At 43.4% G+C, this 23,303-nt stretch overlaps 1 protein-coding gene across 1 annotated transcript in view; it reads left to right on the top strand.

The window, feature by feature from the left end:
* LOC110333673 (constitutive coactivator of PPAR-gamma-like protein 1) overlaps positions 1-23,303 on the top strand; it is an 84,108-nt gene that overhangs the window by 38,611 nt on the left and 22,194 nt on the right. Inside the window, exons 6-10 of the mRNA XM_021215355.2 lie at positions 5,394-5,491; positions 5,674-5,957; positions 12,355-12,442; positions 14,234-14,461; positions 16,885-17,059. Of these exons, the coding sequence (XP_021071014.1) occupies positions 5,394-5,491; positions 5,674-5,957; positions 12,355-12,442; positions 14,234-14,461; positions 16,885-17,059 (873 nt within the window). The remainder of the gene's footprint in view (positions 1-5,393; positions 5,492-5,673; positions 5,958-12,354; positions 12,443-14,233; positions 14,462-16,884; positions 17,060-23,303) is intronic.

Raw genomic sequence — 23,303 nt, 5'->3', positions numbered from 1 at the left:
AGCCCTGGCTGTCCTGGAACTCACTTGGTAGACCAGGCTGGCCTCGAACTCAGAAATCCGCCTGCCTCTGCCTCCCAAGTGCTGGGATTAAAGGCCTGCACCACCAGGCCCGGCTATCCATTCCTCATTCTTGTTTTTGTTCTGCTTTGAGGTGCTAGAGAATCAGTCCCAGAGCCTAAGTATTCTAGGCAAGCATTCAGCAGTGAACTCTAGTGGTTTGAGTATTGTTGAGGGATGAGAAAAGAATTTGTTCAGGTAATGTCTTTGTCCGGCCTGGAGATGTTTAAAGTAAGCATATAGGTTATTGAGACAGCTCGGCTGATAAAGGTAAAGGCCCTTCTGATGCAACTGCCTTCCTGAGTTTGATTCCCCAGAACTTACATGGTGGGAGAGGAGAGGTGACTAACTGTAGGAAGTTATCTGCCAGCTTCCACATATGCGCAGAGCTGTGTGTTGGCATACAGTGATTTGTGTCCCTATACACTGCCAGCTATAGCTTGTTGTGAATCACCACTCTGAACACAAGTATGAGAAAGATTTGAGTTCTCACAATTTGTGGTTTAAAGTGGTAATGCAAACCCTAATGCCTTACTAGTTATATGAACATCCGTGAGTGCTCAGAGAGATTCTAAAGCTGCATGAGTGAAGCCAGGGTCTTCCTTATTACCTCAGCCACCTTTCTGTTACTGTGGCGAGACACCATGGCTAAGTGTCTTTTAAGTTCCAGAGGATGAGACCATGACCATTGTGGCAGGGAGTAAGGCAGCAGGCAGGCTGGGCACTGGAGCAGTGGCCCACACCTGATCCAGAAGTGGGAGTCAGAGTGCTACTATGGAATGACATGGACTTGTGAAGCTTGCTTCAAAGATACACCTTCTCCAGTAAGGCCATACCTAATCCTTCCACCAACTGGGGATTAAGAATTCACATATTTGAGCCTGAGGGTGGGATTAGGGGAAGGGGAGGGGTATGATTCCCATTCAAATCACCATATTTAAGTAAATGAACTATACACTCTTGTCCAGAGGGTTAAAATTGTCAAAGCTGCTCTTGAGATGACTCAGCAGGCAAAGGCACTTGCTGCCACTCCTGACACCGGAGTAAGGGAAAGATGACTTAGACATATTGTCCTCTGACTTCCAAAGACATACTGTGTCATGTATACATCTGGTGTGCACACACACACTTGCACCCACACAAAATTAATAAAGATGTAATAATAATAATAAAATGAACTTTGTTGCTGGTGAGCCTAACTTTTAATTTTTTTCAAAGCCAACCTGTGTTTTTTTGGTTTTTTTTGTTGTTGTTGTTTTTGTTTGTTTTTTTTCCGAGACAGGGTTTTTCTGTGTAGCCTTGGCTGTCCTGGAACTCTGTAGACCAGCCTGGCCTTGAATTTAGAAATCCGCCTGCCTCTGCCTCCCGAGTACTAGGATTAAAGGCATGCGCCACCACGCCTGGCTCCAAAGCCAACTTTTAAGATGGTTCTGAAGTGCTTATGCTCCCTTCTAGCCACCTAGACTTCCTCTTGTTTCACATCTTCAACAGCATTTGGTAGTTTTAATTTCCATCCACCAGAGGTACTGGAAAAGAAAGGCTATTATATACGGGGGAAGTGGACCTGTTTAGAAATGATTTTTTGGAGCAAATCCCATCTGCATTGTCAAGAAATCAGCAGTTCTGTTCATAGGTCAGAAGCGGCAGCTCAGCCCACTCACAAACATGTCACAGATATATCAGCAGTCCAGTTCAGTAGTGTCAGGATAGCAGCAGTGGTGACATCAACCTAACAGGAAGAGCCAGGCCACAGCTGAATCGATCAGCAGGAGTCAGCAGGAGGGATTTGGACCAGCAGGGATGCCATGAGCAGTTCTTTGCTGTGCCTCTCTCAACTAAGTGAAGATCAGTGAAGACACAAGACCAGCAAGTGTTGCTCAGCTAGCTCTACAAGCAAGCCTCTCACAGGCCGTTGAATCCTAGTTATACTCTCTCCAAACATTACGTGTCCTCCATCAGTCTTGCCTCCCCATGTGAGTCTGACTTGGCAGAACTCCACATGAGTCTGTATTAGCTGACATCACTCTGCCGGAGTCCACAAAAGTGGCAAGAAGTCGTACATCACCAGAAGGGTTTTAGTGCATCTCTTTCTGTGGAGTTCTGACAAATGCAGCTCGACTACACAGTGTAAGGTGGACCAATGCATTCATGTCATTAGCAAAGAATCCTTCATCAATGTCCTTTCACATGCTTGCCTTAGCAAAACATCCTCTCTCCTGTGTCTGCTTCAGCAAAACGTTCCTTCATGTACCTGCTTTATAGTAAAACATCCTTTCACTTGTGTCTGCTTCAGGAAAACACTCCTTTATGTGTTTGCCCCAGCAAAACACCATTCAACAGGACACAACTGACTTTGTAAAAAACCCTTAAGTTTCCACTTCAGATGGGAATGTTAATGGGACAGATACTTTATCAGACAATTTGGTAGCTTTTCACAAAACAAAGCCTACTCTTGACCGTACGATCCAGCAGTCATATTTGTGAATATCACCTACACAGCAACCTGTACTTGGATGTTTATACCAGCTTAATTTATTATATCTGTCCAAACTTGAAAGTAACCAAGGTGTTAAGAGGTATTCCTCAGATGACTACAGCACTGATAGACTGGCGCATTACTCAGCCACACAAAGTCACAGCGGGACCTTAGGTGCATGTTGCTAAGTGAAAGAAACCAAGCTAAAGTCCCCATACCATGTGAGTCCAGTTGTAGATGTACTCCCATGTATTTATAGGAAAAGGCAGAACCACATAAAGAAAGGATGAGTGGTCCTGGGGTTTTGATGAGCGAGCAATGACTAGGCAAAACCTGAAGCACTTTCAGGGCCCTCAGTAGTTGTGCCCATTGAAGAGTGTCCAGTAATTATAAAACAATCATTGAAAACTTATGTCAACAATAAACTTATATTGTTTTATTCTTTGAATCAAAAATTTCAACGCTGCATTTTACCATCCCTGGAAAAGTAAGATATAGGTTTTCTTCCTTCGTGCCTTGAAACAAAGCTTCTCATTGACTGGAAGTTTGCCGTTTCCATTAGACTGGCTGGCTGACCTGCTCCTTGATCCTGAGGTTATAGGCATGTGGGTACTGGGGATTTGAATCCATGGCTTCAGGTTTGCAGAGCAAGCACTCTTACCCACTGATCCGTCTCCTAGTCAAAGACTATTTTAAAAGCTTACTTTGTAACTATTTTGTGTTTTGTTTAATGTAATATCTCTAAGTTCCAGAATAGCCTCTGTTAGGGCGAGATGGGAATGAGGGCCGGGTTGTGATATTTACAGTTAGTTGGAAGTGCTTTTAGTTTAGTACCATTTCTTTAAACAGGTATTTTAGTTTAATACAGAGCAAAGGCTAGGCAGCTCTCCAGGGCTTGTGAGTCACTGGGATACGTCACAGAATTGTGCTTTGGGGTCTTGTGGAGAAAGGTCAGAGAGCACAGCTCCAAGGTACTTGTATTTGCTGCTTTTCTGTGCATTCCTGAAGAAGTCTGTCATACTTAGCACTTTTTTTTAATGCTATAAAAATACTCCATTAATTAAGCATTGTTCCTGCATTCTTTTTCTCCCTTGCAGTACATACTTTGTGACAAAGGTTGCTCTAGTGTGTGTTGGTAAAAAGGACATAGGAGAGCAGCAGTGTGGCCTCTACACTGGGCCCTGTGTCTCTTTTGAGACACTCTTGTAATGGAGAAGGGGGACTATGGTTCTTTTCAGCTACTGCACTGAACATGAAAAACAAGAACCACTTTAGGTTCTGGCGGTCAGTCATTTCTTTAGGAAGATGTAGACGGCTTCATTCAGTTACTACAGGCTGGCATATGAGAGAACAATAGCTTGTTCTGTGGAGATACAGGGATGTCCGAAACCATTGACTACAATGTGCTTTTTAGAAAATACTTTAAAAAGATTTGTTTTGGTGGGGCTGGAACGGTGTGTCAGCAGATAAGGAGTTGACATAGGTTCCCAGCACTCCTGTCAGGCAGCTCCAGGGGATCTGGTGCTTTCCTTCTGGCCTTCATAGGTACCTGCAGTCATGTGACATACAATACACACAAAATAATAGAAATACAATTTGAAGAGAATCTTTGGTGTTTGAGTTATCCTGTTTTGTGTTTTCAAAGGAATGTTTGTGCTTTTTAGCGAGGTGTTAGTTGTTATATCCAAAAGTAGCATAGCATGAGTGATCATCCCCTGAAAGTGACAAATGTAAGTGACTCACCCAGACCATGCTTTTATTATTCAGACGTTATCGGGGTTGAGGTAGGTATATGGTGGCACACAACTTTAATCTGAGCACTGGGGAGACAGAGCCAGGTGGATCTCTGTGAGTTTGAGGCCGACCTGTTCTACATAGTTCCAGGACAGCCAGGACTGCTACACAGAGAAACCCTGTCTTTAAAACAAACAACAAAAAGTTAAATAGAAAAGGTCAACTACCAGAAATTAACCAGACTTTCTACAGTGGTTCCAAAGATAATGTTTGCACACTGCTGGATTTTATAGCATATTTTGTTCCTACTCCTAGCTGTGACTGAATTACCATAGAGTATCTTTAACAGGTGTAGAGGCTCTTGCCTCACAGTTGGAGGGGAGCTGGTAGACTTGTTTGTCACTTATGCACAGGTGCATTCATGTTTGGTGTGTCTGTGTATGTAAATGTGCCCCTTGAGTATACATGCCGAGTTCTCTCTTTCCCTCTGTTTGTACGGAAGTTTTCTTTGTGCAGTACAAAGTAGGAAGCTGTGCCAGGATTTCCCGTTGCTGAGAGCCAGGATCAAAGGCCTGTCATGGGTTTAGAGCTTAGAACTGTAGGCTGCTGGAGATGAGAAGTCTAGAGAGTTGGTAGCTCCTGGATCCGCATGGAACTGGAGAAAGTGAGCAGTGATCACTTTCAGCCTTTGTGGGCTGCACAGTAGTTCTCAGGAAACCCTGTTTCTGCCAGATTGGGCCAGCGATGAGGCTAGTGTTCTCATTTATAGTCCTGATTTGACCTTAATTTGTATTGTTTAAGAATCACCCCCACAGTTTGGCCTTGGAACTTTGTTTTCAGAAAGGCAGCATTTCCCTGCCCAGTGCTGTTCAGAGCAGAGACTAGAAAAGCCCTCTGATCTTCAGAGACCTGAATTTCAGGACTCTGGACTGGTTTTGTTTCCACTGTTATAGCAAGACCGAGGAGGCTGTGACCTCTGGAGCCACATGTTAGATCTGAGTTTCTAAAGGTTTCTGGGAAGAAGGGCATCTGAAGGGGGCAGGGTTCCTGGGCTCTGGGCTGATCTGGGGATATTGCGTTCTCTTCACAGTTGTCTTATTATTTTCTTCCTGTATTGATAAAACAGCCCGACCAAATCCATTTGGAATGCCTGGGATGGTGCCACCATATGTTCCCCCTCAGATGCTCAACATTCCACAGACTTCTCTGCAAGCAAAGCCCGCGGTAAGGTGTCCTGAGTCAAGGTAGTGCTGTGAGTCTGGGATATGACTTTTTAAAAAAATTCTTGTGTCATAAAAGATAGGTACCAATTTGTCAAATTAAAAATGACTGAAGAGGACAAAGCTAATCCAGGCTTGCCTCAGGCCCCAGCAGCCCTGTACACTGACTTGTGTTCTGCACCTCAGGTCCCGCAGGTGCCCAGCCCAGGGGGCACCCCAGGCCAGGCTCCATACCCATACAGCCTCGCTGAGCCAGCCCTCGCCCTGGACACTAGCGGGAAGAACCTGACAGAGCAGAACAGCTACAGCAACATTCCTCATGAGGGGAAGCACACACCGCTGTATGAGCGCTCCTCGCCCATCAACCTAGCCCAGAGTGGCAGCCCCAATCACGTGGATTCTGCCTACTTCCCTGGCTCTTCTACATCATCATCATCAGACAATGATGAGGGCGGTGGAGGGGCAACCAAGTGAGTATTCAAGATCACAGAGTGCTCTGGGTCCTGTGTCCCCAGGGCTTCCTTGATTGTGCATGCAAAGGTTGTCTACCACAGGTAGGTGTTATTTGTAACTAGGAGAGGTCTACCCAATGACAGGTCTTGCTATTTTAGCCCCAAAGCTGGAGATCCCAGGAATCTGGGCGAGTTGGACAGTAACTCATTTATGTCATGGCTCAAACATGAGGGTTGCTCTGTAGCACCATTGGCCCATCATCTACACCAACTCACTCCCCTGACAGCCGTAACATCTGGACTTCTAGAGAAGAGAGCCCCAAACTTCCCCTCATCCAAACTCAACAGCCAGCACTGTTTGCCTAGCCTATGTGTAGAGTGCTGCCTGGATTCAGATGAGACTTCTTCCTAGAAAGCATTAGAATTCACAAATGAACAGCCAGTTAAAATCAGATTGGCAGGATTTATAGTGTGTCCTCCCTTGTCCCCTAGGTATTCTGTTTGGAAAAAGGGAAAGAATGAACTTTTCTGTAAGTCCTATTGTGAATTTGATCACTGTTTCATGGGGTAAATAACTAGGGCAGGCTACTACTTTGTGACTGCCCAGCAGTGCTGGTGGGTGCTACATTTACCTTTGCACTCAGATGTGAGAGATGTGAGAGATGTGAGAGGCAGTGTTCAGCATTCCTGCAAGTTTTCCCTGGTGTATCTACTCCGAAATGGAAGCAGATGTGTGCTCACCCAGGGCAGTGCTTACTGAGTCTGCACACCTTGTCTCAGGTGGGGAAGTATGTAACATTGATAAATATTCACTGGCTGTGTATGCAAAGTCCAATGGAAGAATTATTATCTAGTATTTGTACTTTTAAGGGAGTTGTCTAGCAAGATGATAGGATGATAAATTTATGATCTTTTGAATCAAAATTTCTGGATTGCCTCACCAGAAATGAGCATTTTAAACAAGCACCCTGTAATTGTCATCAAATGTGAACGCAACTGGCAGGTAGTCTAAGAAGCTGAGTTCCAAGACACTTCACTAGGTGTGAAGCCCTGGGTATGTGTACAGGAGTACTTGTTATAAATTGAGAAACACTGGCAAAGGCAGAAGAAAGCTGTAGACTCTGAGCCCTGCAGAGACAGGATCTCTGGAGTCACTTGGGCAGGTGGGTGGTGACTCCTGGAGGCCTAGATGGACATTGAGAAGAGTGCTGTCCTTAGGTTAGGATGAGAGTGCCTTCAGCTCATTGCTGTTTTAAAGACTGCCTGGCTGTTCCTTCTTTCTCTTGAAGTTCCTGTGAACTTTCCTCAGATACTATCATTTACCATTTCCTGTGTATCTTGTTCCTGCAAAGGGATGTGAACCTCTCGTCTTGGCAGTTAGCATTTGCTGCTGCTATAGAGAAAGTGTCTTTCAGGAAACTTGATGCATAGCCTCAAGTCAAGGTTCGACTTGTGTGACTCAAGGACTTCGTCCCTTGAATTGGTTGCCTCACTTATGACAGTAAGTATGAGATTGTGTTAGGAATATGAGGAAGGTGGCAGAGGACGTAAGGAACCTGCTTCTGAGCCTTGGACCCTAAGCTTTGCTTATGGCGGATGCAGTTCCGGTTTATGAATTCACATGATACTGGGGGTCTCAGTCCTCGGGGAGGATCCTAGGCAGTTGTGTGAATTATGTGCAGAGTGTGTTATGTGCAGCATATGAGAACAGCTTGGAGCTCTTAGTGGCTCTGCACCGTGGACAGTATAGTAATAGTTCCAGCTGCTCAGGAGAGTGACACAGCAGTTTCTCTTGAGCCCAAGTGCTCAGAGAGCCTGGGTAGTGTCATGAGACCTTATATCAAAAGATTAAAAACAATGTCAGCTTTTGTATAAATAAAACCCATAATTCCAGCACGTGGAAGTCTGAAGCAGGGGGATTGCTGTGGATTTGAGGCCAGCCTGGTTACGTAGTATTTCAAGCCAATCTGTGCTGCACAGTAAGATCCTGTGTCCCAAAGCTCAAGCAAAACAAAAACAAAACCAGTCAGGGTCTTACCTTCGCTTTGGACTTGACCAACATGATGTTTTAAGGAAAGTCTTAAAGGAAAGGACGGTATTCGTCTGTCTATTTACCCAAGAAATGCTCAAGCACTTGCTGTTTGCCGCTGGGCATCGTTGAGGAAGTGTGCTCTTATGGTGTGCTGTGCTAGAGGACAGTCTGGTGCCAAACACAGTCCCAGTGGACTTATAGAGAGCAGAGGACAGATTAATTAGGTGCTGGTCTCTAGGCCTGGCCTTGGCAGGACTGATTGCTCCCTGACCTGTAAAAACTTGTTTGTTTTTGTTTGTTTGTTTCAGAAAGGAGCACCTTCTTGGCACCTATGCCTTTGAAACAGAGTTTAACCTCAGAAGTGTAATTCTGTCCCCTTCAACAGAGGAGTACCAACCCTTACCATTTCTATACTGTAATAGCAGGGAAGAGTCCTCCAGTTTCTTCATAAGGGCACACCTCTGAGTGGTCTTTCTTGAAGCTCTCACCCCCAAGACTACATGGCTATGCTTCTGGCCAAGCACAATACATTCTTAAATACTCACTAGTTAGGATGAAAAGCTAAGGCAAAAAACAGTCAGTTTCTAATTTAGAAACATTTCCATGAGTACATTTTATGTGGTACCATACCGGGAACAATAGCCAGATTTGGTCTAGGATATTCTATAGAGTAAGTGGTCTGGTTCAGGTGATGGATGATTTGGAAATGTTACTGAAGAAATCAAAAGCACAGAGAAACCCTGACTTGAAAAACAAAACAAAACAAAAAACAGATTCTCACATAATTCCCAATCTAGATGGGGACCAGCCAAAGATTAGTGAATGTATAACACTTTATTTTTCTCTGAATATACTCAAACACATTTTTTATAATAATAAGGTCTTAGGAACAGCTTGCCCTTTTCTTTTTCTTTTATTCTTAAAATACTTAAATGAGTATATTTCTGCATGTAAGTATGACATATGAATACTTAATGTTTAATAAATAATTATACTTGATAAATATTGCTAACTCTTTACTGGTATTTTTAAATTTGTTTGTAAAGTCCTTATTCAGAGAAAAGGAACATTTCAGTTTTGCGGCTTTGTAAAGGCTTCTTTTTGTGAACATAGATGTATGTGTCCTAAGTGAAGAGAATCCATTGTAATAAGCGTACAGTATATATTGTTGATTTTGAGTTACAGTATCCTAGTAATGTGGTATTATTTCTTGCATAAGCTTTCCCCACCTATTCTAACAGCATATGATTCCCAGAGGATCACATCTGATATGTGAAGAATGAGCTCTGGAAGGTAGGCTGCCCAGTGCCTACCCTGCTGTGCTCAGCCTGCCTTCCAGAGACCTGCTCGGCTGCCCCACTCGGCTGCCCAACTCGATATTCCTTGACCTGCAGGGTCTGGCTTGGCATTTCTAGCTATGGTTATGTAGCTTCCTGCCCCCATGTGGATGAGCACATTTTCTGAGGGCTTTTGGGGGTTTCTTGTGAATTATATAAGCAAAATTAACTATTGGAGCAATACAAAACTAAAACAGTGATTTTTTTTTTTTTAATGTAAAATAGTTAAAGGATTTTGTTCAGCTCCTTGACCTAGTATTTCAGGAAATAGAGACTGTAGATATTGGTCTTTTGTTGTTGTTGCTGGTCTTTTTTTTTTCCCCCTTATTTCTTTCTAAGGGTGGCTAACAAGGAGAATTCATGTTTCCCTGCCTTGGAGGTCAAGGACATTAAAGACAGAGTTGACAGAATAGTTTGCATGCAGTGGGTGAGCTTTCTTCAACACATTTCTAAGATCTTAGCATTGAGGCAGTGCAGAATTTTATGTGTTGGGAAAATAACCTTGATCTTTATTTCTTCAGCAAGAAATTCTAGCTGTCTGCTAGCTGTTTCACATTAATCTTATCACATTGTTCACAGATACTGGCGTTATTAGAAAATGTGTGCCTTGCCCTGCTGTTACATGGGAAAGAATTTTGCCTGTCCTCTGAAGGAAGACCTTGTATAGGATGGAATTGTTTAGGTCTGGAACACATTGCTGTCGTCAACTGGTGCTTGTGACCTAAACATCATTAGTGCAGAGTTGCCTACCAGCAACTCTCAAGGCCTTACAAAGCATGGCCTGCCTCACTGGCTCCTCTCTGCCTCCGCAGGGTTGGAGTTGGAGTGGTTGCTTCTTTGCTGTGTTTTTGCATGGAGATAGAGCTACACCTACAGCTGCCTGTCCTTGGACAGTATGCGGTACGATCTGGAGTAGCCACTCCAGATCAGATTGTGGGACTGAGTCCTTTTTTATGGGAGTTGGGGATAGACTTACTTCTCTGAGCCTGAATTTGATCATCAAAGACTTTTACCATGGGGGTGAGAGTCAAAGAGAGCTAATGCTAGTTTGTGAGACATCTGGTTCTAAGAATAAGGTTAAGGTGTTACTAGTGTGTCAAATGAATTATAGAATGCTGAACTACATTTGTTCAAAGAAGAGCATTTATCCTAACCACATATTTTGCTTTCTTACATTGTGAAGTAATAGCTGCCCTAGTGAGTGTATTAGACTGCTTGAACACTGGCTATGTCAAAGATACTTTGCAGGAACAATAATGGTAGTCTGTCTCGTGAGCATCAGGGTGTTGGCATTACTGTATTTTCAACTTGGTGGTGGATATAGAACAAAACACGTACACCTTCGGGAACTTGGTAGGTTCTCTGGGGTGTTAGGTAGCATGGCACTGCACCTCCGCAGCAGAGTCATCAGAAAAGTGTCTCCTTCCCTTCAGTTTTCTTTCCTATTGTTATCCAATTTTCAGGTAACTTCAGGTACCCCAGGAACACTGCGCACACTGTGTATTCAGTGAACATTTCAGGCACTTCTATTGTCTAAAAGCAGTTTCAGAACTGTTGCTGGTTTTTTATGTCACATAAGAAATAAGCAAGGTCTGCTCTTGGCTGTCCACTGAGTGATTCTAATTCCCTTTGCCTCCCCATGTCACACGAGTCACATGGCTGCTCATTTATTGTCTCATAGCTGAATGACATGCACTCAACACAGGTTAGCCATGGACCTGTGACCCGACCCTCTCACATCTCTGCCCAGACAGCTGTCAGAGCCTTTCTCTGTAGATTTTTTTTTTCCCCCCTAGAGAAGTGGCCCTTTACTCACCAGAGATGATTATGTTCATTTTGCCTCTTGGTTATCACTGTCTTTTAAGTTGAAATTGGGTTTTTATACTGATTAGTAATAATGCATAGAACAATGCTTTCTCTGACCCCAGAAACCTAGACACAGTGGAAACCCTTCATCTTCTTATGTTGACTATGTAGTGTCTTTGGCTAGAACAACCTGCCGTGTAATTCGTGGGGTCAAGGAAACTCTAGGGTGTCACCACATGGAACAACACTCTTGTTTTAAGATGGGTGTTGCAGCCTTTGTAATGCTTCCCTTACCTCTTTTGCATAAAACTAAGATGAAATTGATTGGTAGGTAGGATAATGAGTATTTGCCATATGGGTCAATTAGAAAGGCAAGTCAGTAGCCTGAAGTGGCATGTTCTGTAGTTGTCACAGGTAATTTAGGTATAGAGGGCTGCCAGTGAAGGATGAGTGTTGGGACCATGTACCCACAGGGGCCTCGGCCATCTTTACCTGGAGTCACCCTGCCTGCTGGCTTTCTTACATGGCCCTTGTGTCCCTACTACCTATAAAACAGGTCTTTTCCCCTTTGCTAGGGACCTTGTTTACTTGACTGATAATATTGTGTTCCTTAAATAAAGGCGAGTGAAGGAGGGTTTATGAAGTAATGCTTATCCAGACCACTCAGCTCTCCTCTGCTGCATTTCAGGTGTTGGAAATACTGCCTATGTATAGTAAAGTGTCCAGAGGCTGCAGGCAGGTACCGAGTCTATCGGGTACTGCTTGAAAAGTGTCCGCTAACTGCTTATCTCTTTCCTTACCTCCCACCCCCTACACACACACACACACACACACACACACACACACACACACACACACACATACACACACACTCTTTTTGGTTTTGGTTTACCAAGCTGTTTGCCAAATAGGAATCTGTCCCTGTTCTCTGAACTTGAGTTCATCTCTCTCCTGTGCCTACACCCTAATTTCTTCTGTTTCTACTGATGGTTGACACCCTTCCCCATGGAGGTGGGGTGCCTATAAGAGTGCTTCTACCTTACACTTAGAAGTTATGCCTTTTCACTTTGAAGTGGGAGGAAATATTCCTGAAATAAAAATTTGAGGAAAATACAAGGCTATTAGAGCATGAAAAGTTACTGCTATTGCTCTTGAGTCAACAGGTCTCGTGTAGGCCCTTCTTTTCACTGTGAGGTAGTTTAGTCCGTAGTATTTATTGATCCTGTTCATTTGTGTTTAGCCACATCAGCGGGAACAAGATTGGCTGGGAGAAGACAGGAAGCCATGCAGAGCCACTGGCACGGGGAGACCCAGGAGACCAAGTAAAGGTATAGAACCCACACCTTTTATTATTAAGTTTCCGACTGTTCAGGTACACTGGTAACGAAATTAAAGAAAAATTCTTTCTGAAATGTGTCACGAGTCATATGCTTTTCAGAGGGCTCAGGAAAGAAAATAATTGTTTAGAATTTCCTCAGTCTGCTTGGCCTGGGAAGGATGGCACCCATCGCACTCCTTTCTCTCCAGGACCTGGTACTTGAGGGGCGTTGGTGAGGCCGATTGAGAAAGCACCTGGAGTGTGTTTGTTAAAAGCAGGAGTAGCTGAGTGTGGTGGTGCTTGTCTTTAATCCCAGCACTAGGAAGGCAGAGGCAGGCAGATCTGTGAGTTCCAGGCCATCAGAGCTACACAGTGAGACATTGTCTCAAAAGAAGAGAGAAAAAAGTAGGAGTCAGGTCAACTCTCCTTCTACTGTACCTGCTCTGTCTGTCCCTGAGGGGGAGCAAGACTCCTGCTTCAAGAGGGTTGGGCAACTCCATCTGGGTACCAGAAATTCATTTAAAACTCCAAGTCAACTGAATGATGGTGAATCAGTTAGAAATAAGCAATGAAAATACTTCATGAGAACTGTTGTTTGTTTATGAATGAATCTGACAAAATGCTTTGCACTGTTTTTATATCTATGTTCTTAGGGAAGAGGGAAAATATAGAAAACTCCTGTGAATTTTTCATGGGTTCTTCTAAGACCAAACTTAGCACCTGTGTATTAAAGGGTAAAATTAGCACTCAATTACATACCCTGGTAATGAAGAAATTTATTCCGAGACAACAAAACATACATGTTTTAGGGTGACACCAAATCAAGCAATAAGCAGTTTTTGTTTCCAGCATTCTGATGAAGATGAAGAGTTTTATCGTACAAATAATAATTACTCTTTTGGACAGTTTTTCAGACAATTCAGAGTATGCCAGGGCATCTGGATTTGCCTCTCTTTTCCTTGGCACCTTGCCTGGTACTGGTGCAGCCCTGAGTTAGTCCATTGTGGTCCAGCTCTCCTGCCCTGTGCCCATGCCTGCTGTCTGTGTGAGCAGTTGCTAACAGAATGGGCATTTGCCCCTAGAAATATATCACCCATTTCCCAGGGATGGCATTTATAGGTCTGAGTCATTGTTTTTTATGGGATTAGATTGTTGTAGAGAGAGGATTGTGGTGGTCTGCACTGTTGCTGTTATTATTCTGATTTACTTTTGCCCGTGTATAATTAAATGTAGGGCTTTATCATGACTGTAGAGAGAAAGTTTTAGATGGGAATTTTGTTCTTTAGTGCCAACAATTACAAGACTGAAATCAGACCTGATATGAACTCATTTTTTTGAATTGCTAATTATAGAACAGTGGTTAAATGCATAGCCTCTTGGAGTATATTAGGAATATTTTAAGAACAACAGAAACACAGAGAACCAGAAACACATGGTGATGCTCAGACAGTGGGGCAGCTTCAGAGGGCTGCAAACTCGATGCAGGGAGCCCAGGGTCAGGGGAAGCTGGAACTACTTTCTGAGATGAGTCTTTTTGTCCCCACACTACAGGAGGCAGTGTATGCTGTCCTCCATGGCAGGCACAGTGCATGCTGGTGGTGGTGTGGTGTGCATAAAGTAGTCTGAGGAGGGATAGGTGAGTGTTTTCTGCCCACCTTGCCTTTTGGTTGGAACTGAATCTGACCATTCTAGGCAGGAGTCATCTCTGCCCTCTGCTGTTTAGGTGATGCCTGTGTATATTTGAGATAATGAGAGAATGGGACATAAACCCTTTCCCTACTTTCTGTCTTTTGCTCTGCAGGTAGAAGGCTCATCCACTGCCTCTTCAGGGAGCCAGCTAGCTGAAGGCAAAGGGAGCCATATGGGCACTGTTCAACCAATCCCGTGCCTCCTGTCAATGCCAACTAGGAACCACATGGATATCACCACACCTCCCTTGCCCCCCGTCGCACCTGAGGTGCTGAGAGTGGCTGAGCACAGACACAAGAAGGGACTGATGTACCCCTACATCTTCCATGTCCTGACAAAGGTATTACCCAGGGTCCTTGAAGCAGCTTTAAGTATTTGACAGCATTTCGTCTCTGGTTTCCTTTTGCAAACCTTTTTTTCTTTCTTTTTTCCTTTTTGGTCTTTATAAAATATTTCCAATTTCTAAACATTAAACAAAAGATAAAAATTTGTATCTATAAATGCAATTTAAAAGCAAATTATGAAATCTTACTTTCCTTTTCAATTTAAAACCACTTTTTAAAAAACTAGTGAAATAATGACACATTGTTTCATGACTCATAATTTTTTTCTTAGTAAAGAATTTTTACACATTTCTGTTGAAATGTCAAGTTAATCCTAATGTTGTAAATGGTATCTGCCTTCTTTATTATTTGTCCCTAGGCAATAGTAGCTCTCTTCTAATAGCACTCTATGCATTTTGACATTTTTCCTCTGCTTTGTTGACTGCAGGTTTAATGATAGGACCCAAGAATGGTATACAAGATTTTGTTAAAATGTACATATTTAGAAGTGCCAGTTATCTTTCATATAGCGGCATAATTTACCTTATTAGTGTTTTACCAAATGTGTAGCTAAATATATACATACTGTTGACATTGTTTTTTAATCTTGTGTCTCAGTGTATCTCTGTATCTAAATTTTCTCAGTGATTTATGGTCTTTGTGTTGGCACAAGTCACTTCAGTGATAAATTTGTCATACAGAATTGGTTTATTACTATCTTGATATCACCATGCTTCTTCATTACATGGGCTCTGTCTTTTTCACCCCTCTATTTTCTGCAATCCATTTGTGGCTTGTAAAATGGAGTCAGTAAATGTCAAAGGCTCCTTCCTCTCCCCAGTTCTCATGAGGTGGACCACTGATGAGCCCATCCAGATAGAGTAGTTAGGTAATGCTATTAACTCCTAAGTCATTTCCTTGTTTAGTTGTCACTGCCTCCAAGTCTCATCTTATTGTTTAATATGGGCATGCATGAATATCAGTGGTCAGATTGTGGTCGTAAAACAAACATTATTCTAAAGAATCATCAAAAGTTATGAAAATGTTATTTTTTGTTACCGTTTGTTATGTATGGTACAGTCCAGCATTTTAGAAGACATTTTTCAAAAGAACACGTATAGAGATGGCACTCCTTCCTTGTGGGACTGTTTGAGATGTAAGGGGTGCTGGAGCCACCGTCTGCATCGGTGCTGCCAGCTCTGATGCCTGGCAGTTGGGTGTGAAGAGTGCACATGGCACTGATAGCTTTCTTCTGTTCTTACAAATGTCAAGGGAAGACTGACAATGTTCAGGCTTGGGAAACGTAAACTTAACCGTCCTTTCAGGGTTAACAAAGTGCTCCTTTGGACTTTTCAGTATAGGGGCAGTTTAGACTGCCGTGCACACGGCTTCCTATGAGCCAAGGAGCCATGACAGGCACACACTTGAGACATTTGCAGCAGCGTGAAGCTTTGTAGTACTGTTGAATTACTAGCAAGAGAAACCCTCATAGTAAGTGAATATAGTAGAGGACATTTAACCACTGGATTAATCAAGAAGAAAGAAAGTATTGTAGATAAGGAGAAAATCAGTTTTGAAGTTAAATTTGTGTGAAAGTGCAAATATGCAAGGTGGTTATTAAGAGAACTTACAGTTAATGTTTAATAGGCATTGGAGGGCATGGTGTGTATTTTTGTTACAATATACATAAGTAAAATTCCTTGACTATATTGATGTAGTGTGATACCATGCAGTAGAGTTTGGCAGTAGTCAGCTGCTGAGCAGCGCAGTGGTTTCTCTCTTGGCGGCATGGTCTTGAGTTAGATGAAAGTCTTGCCATATTGGGACCTGAGCTGGGATGGAACACTTTTGTTTTCTGTCCTAGCAGCTGTCTGTGGCCTCAGCCATGCTAAGATGAGTACATGGTAAGCACCTACTGTGCTGGGGAAAAGCCAAGAACATGTTCTAAAAAGAGTTCTCAACTTAGGGAGATAATTTTTAACGTGTGGGAAATTTTTATGGAAAAGCTTGGTTAGAAAATATGACTTTCATCTCAGAATACTGTATACCTTGGATTTTGTACAGGTCATTGAAAATTATAAATTTTATTATCTCTGACCATCTTGATCCATGAATAAAAGTTGTAGATTCTTCATGCTTCCTTCTGTATTTGTTGTCTGGTGTTATCTGTGTAGAATGTTTAAAAACCTTTGGCTCATCTATGTGGTTTTCTTTTGTTCTTGGTTTTTGGATTAAAGATAAAGTAATGTAGGATTAATTTTGAGTCTCTGGACATACATTTGGACCACAGTTCCTAAACATCTCACTGTAGGCAAGTTGTTAAGCCATTGGAATAGACTAGCTATGTCATTAATGGAGATGATGCAGTATATTGCTGTGAGTTTCTTGTAAATTCAACATGAAAAATGTGCAATATTATTCTGCTTTCTTCCATGCAAAGGGTGAAATCAAAATTGCTGTTTCTATTGAAGATGAAGCCAACAAAGACCTGCCTCCGGCCGCCCTGCTCTATAGGCCAGTTCGTCAGTATGTTTACGGAGTCCTGTTTAGTTTGGCAGAAAGCAGAAAGAAAACTGAGAGACTTGCTTTTAGAAAGAACAGACTTCCACCAGAATGTATGTACTGTAACAATCCATTGTTTGTTTCCCTCGGTACCTCGTAATCTCTTGTGCATTTTCTAAAGCCTTAGAAGTATCATGGCTGAGTTGCCTGAGACCCTCCTTGTGCAGGAGGTGGGCTGTCCTCTGGGCTGTAGGCAAGGATTGAGCCCTCAGAACAGGAGAAGCCATACTTGGTACTGTTTTCGTAATGATGTTTATTTGGTAAAAGAATAAAATAGCAGGTTTCCAATGTTAAACTTGACATTACTCTGAAAACATCTTCAACAGCCATCACTCTCTGTTACTAGCCTGTTTAAGTAGCTGAGACACACATGTCTGCCCGAATGCTCAGGAGCCACAGATCTATCTCTCTAGGAGCTCAGAGGTCTGGAGAGCAGCTCCTCTAAGGTTCTACCACCATAGTGGATTCAGTTCAGGGCTGCCATGGTTTTCCTGGGTATGGCTACTTCAGTTCATCAACATGGGGGAGGGGAGGGCCTAGAGAGGACTGTTTGGAATACTGGTCAACGGTGAGGTCCAAAGCTTTGTCTTTCATGAGGCCCATGTCATATTTTTGGGAATTTGTGCTTTCTTCTTCATACTTTTGTCTGCTAATTTAAGAATACAAAAATCAATATATGCTAGGAACTACAGAAGTGTTATCTAAAACATAGTCTAATGTGAATATTTTATAAATCCCTGGACCATTTTCTCCAGAAAATCCCCTTTAGTTTTGACTTCAGCTGAGGTGAGCAAGCGGTGGCCTCACTAGATGGGGACATGCATGGCCAGCACTCCTGACTGGCTTGTGTAGGTCTGAGCATGGGAACTGGAAACTCGGGTTCACTGTATCAAGACGGCTGAACTCCAAGCTGCTCTCGTGCCTCAACCTCCTGAGGTCTGGGATGACATATTATGAGCCAGAACACCTGGTTTAAATTCAGTAGATTGTTAAAATTTCCTTTGAGCCATAAGGCTTTAGAACAGGCACCCTTGTTTCCCTTTTCTCGGAGTTAGTTACACTGAGGTGCAGCTGAGTGGTGCCCATCGGAGCTCCTGTTCTCTACCCTTCTGTGTCAGAAAGCTATGGGTTCTTGTGCCTCCGACCTGGGTACTCAGCCCTTCATCCTCAGCTCCAAAGGACTGGGTTGGTTTCTCAAAAGATGCTCTTTTGTTTATTTGTATGTGTGTTCAAAAAAGGGCTACTCGTCAAAAGAGTTTCCAGTAACCATTTATGCCATCCCGCAGCACCTGGTGAGACTGACTTCTTCCCCGCAGACCTGAGTCTTGATTTCAGAGTGTGCTGCCATACCAGAGACTCTCAGAGAGCAATCTTGACCTTATGTCCTGCTGCAGGTCTTCAGGCAGCAAGGACAAGTCTTTGCAAAGCTCCTGTACAGAGTGCATGCAGAGTGGAGCATGTTAGGGCCAGGCAAAGCCTTCTCCTTGGTGATGCCCACCTGCCTCTAACCTTGTTTCAAGCAGGTCTTGGAAACCCCATTGGGAATGAGCCATCAAGGAAAGAAAAGATTGGGGTAAGGAAATATGAAGTGACTCAGTCAGGTACCTCAGATGTGCAGGCTGCTGACCTGTGTGTGAGAGAAAAGAACATGGGAGACTGTGCAAAGGTGGAGGTGGTAAGCTGTCCTCATGTCTTCCTTTCTTCAGACATTTCAGAAAGGCACTGGCTTTAGGGTATGGTTGTGATGAGGACTGCTGCTTCCCTTCTTTCTCCTTCTCTCCTTTATGAAGTTGAAAAAATTGCTGCCACCACCACATCCTTCTCCTCCTCTTCTTCCTCTCTTCTTCCTCCTCTTCCTTTTCTTCCTCCTCCTCTTCTTTTTGCAAAGGGGAGAGGGTACAACAGGAACGATCTCTAGAGAGAAGATGTATGTGCTAGAGCAGAAACAAGTGTAAATAAGGAGCCTGTGTTCTGGACTCAGGCTGTAGAAGCGGACAGGAGCTATCCATTCTTCGGAGCCTCTGCTCCTGAAAAGGGCAGGAGGACCTGTGGATGAGAAGTGTCTGGTCTTGGTTTGGGAAGAAGGGACCAAGTAACAGTGTACCAAAGAGTGGGACCAGCCTGGTAGACTTTGGAGCATAAGGTTATCTTCTCATACAACAGAGAGATAGCCTCTTGTCAAGCATGGCTTTGTATTAAGTAGCAAGTGTTTGGAATCAATTCTGTCAGCATGTTTTATTACTACTGAGTGTGTGATTCTTTGCAGGAGTGTGTAACAACCAATCACAAAAATGAATGATTGGGTAGGTGATGGTGGTACACGTCTTTTATCCTGGCACTTGGGAACCAGAAGCAGGTTGATCTCTTGAGTTTGAGTCTAGCTTGGTCTACAGAGAGAGTTCCAGGACAGCCAGGGCTATACAGAGAAAAGCTGGGGTGGGGGTGGGGGGAAGTGATGGGAAATGGGATAGACGAATGTTTGATATGAATACATGGTTATGATTTATTGAGGTGAGTATATGAAGACTTTTAGTGTATTAGGGAATTAAAATACCTGTGTGAGAGAGCTTGTAATTACTGAGGTTCTTTGAAGGCCAGGGATGTAGCCCAGTAGTATTGTGGTCATATAGCATAGGACTAGCCTAGTTCACTCTTAAAAACTTAAGAACCTCTGCTGATTTCAAGTTTTCAATAGAATTCTGATCCCTATTGGTAGAACAAGTTAAAGTGTCCTTCCTGTAGACAGTAACCCAGATTGGGCTCTCAACTGAGGGTGTCCATAGTGCTCCTGTTGTTCATGAGGCTAGAACCCTGTCTCTGGTGTGGCCTGAGCAGTAGCAGGAGCTGAAGCCACACCTCCCTCCAGCCTAGAGTTTTCCCATTGTACAGGTGAGGCTCTGGTGTATCCTAGGTGCTGGGCAGGAGGCAGGAGGCGGGTAACTCAGCTGCCCTTTTCTGAGACTGTAACCCCATGGTTGTTTCCCGTCATTGGTGTTCTCCAGGGACTGATGGGAAGAGCTGTTCTGGACTTCTTTATTCTGCACAGTTTCCAGTACTAGCTCTGATATTGTTCTCCCAGATTTCAAACTAATTAGCCCAAGAAGTAGTTACTCAGGGCCAGCACCACCCGCAGCCTGTACTATGACTCTTTTGAGTAGATTCTTACTTAGTAAGTCCTTGACTTTTTGGGTTTCTAAAGTGCTAAGAGCCACATACCTGAGAAGAGGGAGGCACTCATCTGTCTGTCTTTGCTAGTGTGCCTGCCAGTGTCCTACGGACCACTGAGCATCATCTCTCGGATGGTGCCTGCCTCAGATAGAAAAGCTCTAAGAAGAGCTGGTACCCCTTGAGGATTGTGGAGGTGCTTAGAGTGAGGAGGCAGAGTGTAGTGCTCCTCATTGCCCTCCCCGTGCTGATCTGGGGGCGGGTACCATCCAAGAGGAGGAAAGAGCAGATTTCATGGTGTCCAGTTTTTCTTTCTTTCTATCCTGGGGTAAAATTGCCAGCATAATTTTCCCTGGATGATCTCAGGCATAACAGTCCCCCACCATCACCCACCCAGTGCGCATACACTCAGGTCACAGGGCTGGGAAGCTGCTCCTTTTGCTGTATCTTCCTCCCCCTTGTAAAGGTGGTGTGGCATGCTGCCACTACCCCTGCAGTGGTACTTCTATGGCACAAAGCTGTTGAGGCAGCTGCTGTGGACCCCTGGGAACTCCCATATAAAACAACCCCTGCTTAGTGCTCTTGGGTTAGCAGTAGAGGCCCAGATTATCCGTGATACAAGCACACAACTAATGTCTGGGTTTTTATTAACAGCTTAAGTATGACAGTGTTTTATGGCCCCAAATTGCATTTGAGGGTTTGTTTCCTGTAAAGTAAGTATTATAAATTGAGCCTACAATCCCATAAATGCTTGCTGTTCTCCAATTGGTTTTTACTAAGGTAAAACATGGTTTTAGAGTGTGGTCAGAAAGCTAATTTCTGCTGCTTTGTAGAAATGGGCTCCTTCTAGAAGCAGTAGCTTTTCTGTCAGTAGAAAAGGTGACATTAATGTTCATTGAGGTGACAGGTCATGCATGACCTCTTGAGTACTCTTACTTGAACGTGACTTCCTGAAATGGTCCTACCATGAATACACTCTTATTCCAGGCCAGACAGCACCACTCTGGCAGCCTGGGGCCCTGTCACCCTCTTAGGTCTGTAATTTAAAATGCTTTTAGAGAGGTAGGTGTGTGTAGATCTGGGAGTGTTTGAATATGATGAACACACATTGTATGGAATGCTGGAAAGAATTAATAAAATACAATGTTAACATGTATATGAAAAATTAATTTATTGTAATCAGTTATTATAAGTGCCATAAATATAAATATTATAAGCTATGAAATCATATATAGTCTTCCCTGCATGGTGAGGTGCTTTTTAGGTTAATAGTTAGTATTTTGTTGCATAGCAAGGTTTTATCCCTTTTTTCATAGCCCCTGGAACCAGGTCAGGGCTGCACTTGTTACTGCAACTGTCCCATCTTTGCCTGGCAAATGAAGTACCCACTAGGTATGTGTAGTGATTGGTCAAGCGATTGCACAGTTATTGAGTCATGATATACTCAAAAGTTCTCCAAATATTAGAGTGTTTGAAAACAGCTATGCATCTGGGAACAAAATAAAACAAGTCCTGCACACCGGTGTCTTTGGAGCAGGCTTTGTGTGTTTATGACAACTTTGAACTTTGCTCATTAGGACTATTGCAGGTGGACAGCCAACGTTTAGTGCTATGACAGGTGGCATAAGCCTCACCCATCGTTTCTGTATCTGTGATCTTGCCCTACTGTCCACTGAATCCACTGGATGCCTAAGGTCTAGGGCCCATAATGTCGCATCACATGAGCAAATTCAGGACACTGAGGCTGCAGGAACTGCTTCATTGGGCACGTGGCAGGTGGGGCCTAGAACGCACACAGAGCACCATCAAATACAACAGTCACTATGGAGACAGCCTGTTACTCAGAAATGGGCATACTGAAATCTGGTCCCCCAAGTAAATAAAACACCATGTGTGCTACAGACTGATTAAAGGTAGTCTAAAAACAGCCAAGGAAAAGGTGAAGTATTAGAGTGACAAACATAGGTGACTTAGGGTGCCTCTCTCCCATGAGAAAACACCACAGACTCTAACATAGGGGCCTGTGTTTTTATCATCTATGATAATGATGCCGGGAACAGAATGTGTTTGTGGATTTTGTGTGGTATATGTATGGAGTAGGGGTGGGAGAGAGGACACGAATGAACAAATAAGCACATGCCACAGGTGCAGGGACCTGCTCAGAAGCTCAGGTTGAAGCCCTTGCCTTATTACTCATTGTCCTCTGCAGTGGACACAGGAGGGAAGGAGGCAGGGAGAGGAATGGGCTTCCAGGATGACTGCTTGTGTGTGGGGTTGGGGCTGAGGTGATAGTGATGCTGGTAATACATGTTGTGGTGCTGGCACAGCTGGGGAAGGTTCTGGAAGCTGAGCTGTGCTGGAGCTCAGTGGAACCACATGGGATCCACGTGGGATGGATGGTGATGCCTTAGATTGTGCGTCCACGGACAGGCCTTGCTTCGTGATGGCACTCTCACTGATTTTCTTCTTGACACCTAAAACAATAAAAACAACAGCAAAAAAATATGCTGATATACGTGAATGTCTGTTCTGAGTTGATAAAATTTCGAGTAAGCATTTAAAGGTGTCTCAGCTATCATATAATACTATTGAACATTCAGTATCCTTAAGTGTGTTAATACTCACATTTCCATCAAAGATAGTGAAATGAAAATGGAAGAAATTTGCTTCATGACAGCAGTACTTCTTGAAAAAAGAAATTTTTAGTGATTACACTTAGATTGCTGCTTGGCCTGCTGGCTTACATGTAAAACATCACTGCCTGGAGCTTTCCTGAAGGTGTGCCTGGCACATTCCCATATGTTACACGTTATCTTACATGTTGAGATTGAAATGTGTTTAAGCATTTTTTTTTCCTGTTACTGATACATTGTACTTCCCAGTACCTAACTCCTGGCAGTTTTCATTACATTTGAAGAAATTATCATATCCCCTGACTTTATTGAGACTCAGAGTAGATTCATTAGAGAAAGAACCTAGAGGTAAAGCTTATTGGATAGAATATGCACAGCCCATCCTGGTTTCCGTGCCAGATGGAGCCTTGCATGCAAGCCTTGCTCTGGTTCGGGTATGCACTGCTTATTGCTTGTGAATGCACACCCAGATCCATCATCAGATCGTTACCTCAGTGCA

This window comes from Mus pahari, chromosome 16 (genome assembly GCF_900095145.1).
Source record: "Mus pahari chromosome 16, PAHARI_EIJ_v1.1, whole genome shotgun sequence".
Lineage (NCBI taxonomy): Eukaryota > Metazoa > Chordata > Mammalia > Rodentia > Muridae > Mus > Mus pahari.
Note: the sequence above shows the minus strand (reverse complement) of the source record. Positions and strands in the feature narration are given on the sequence as shown.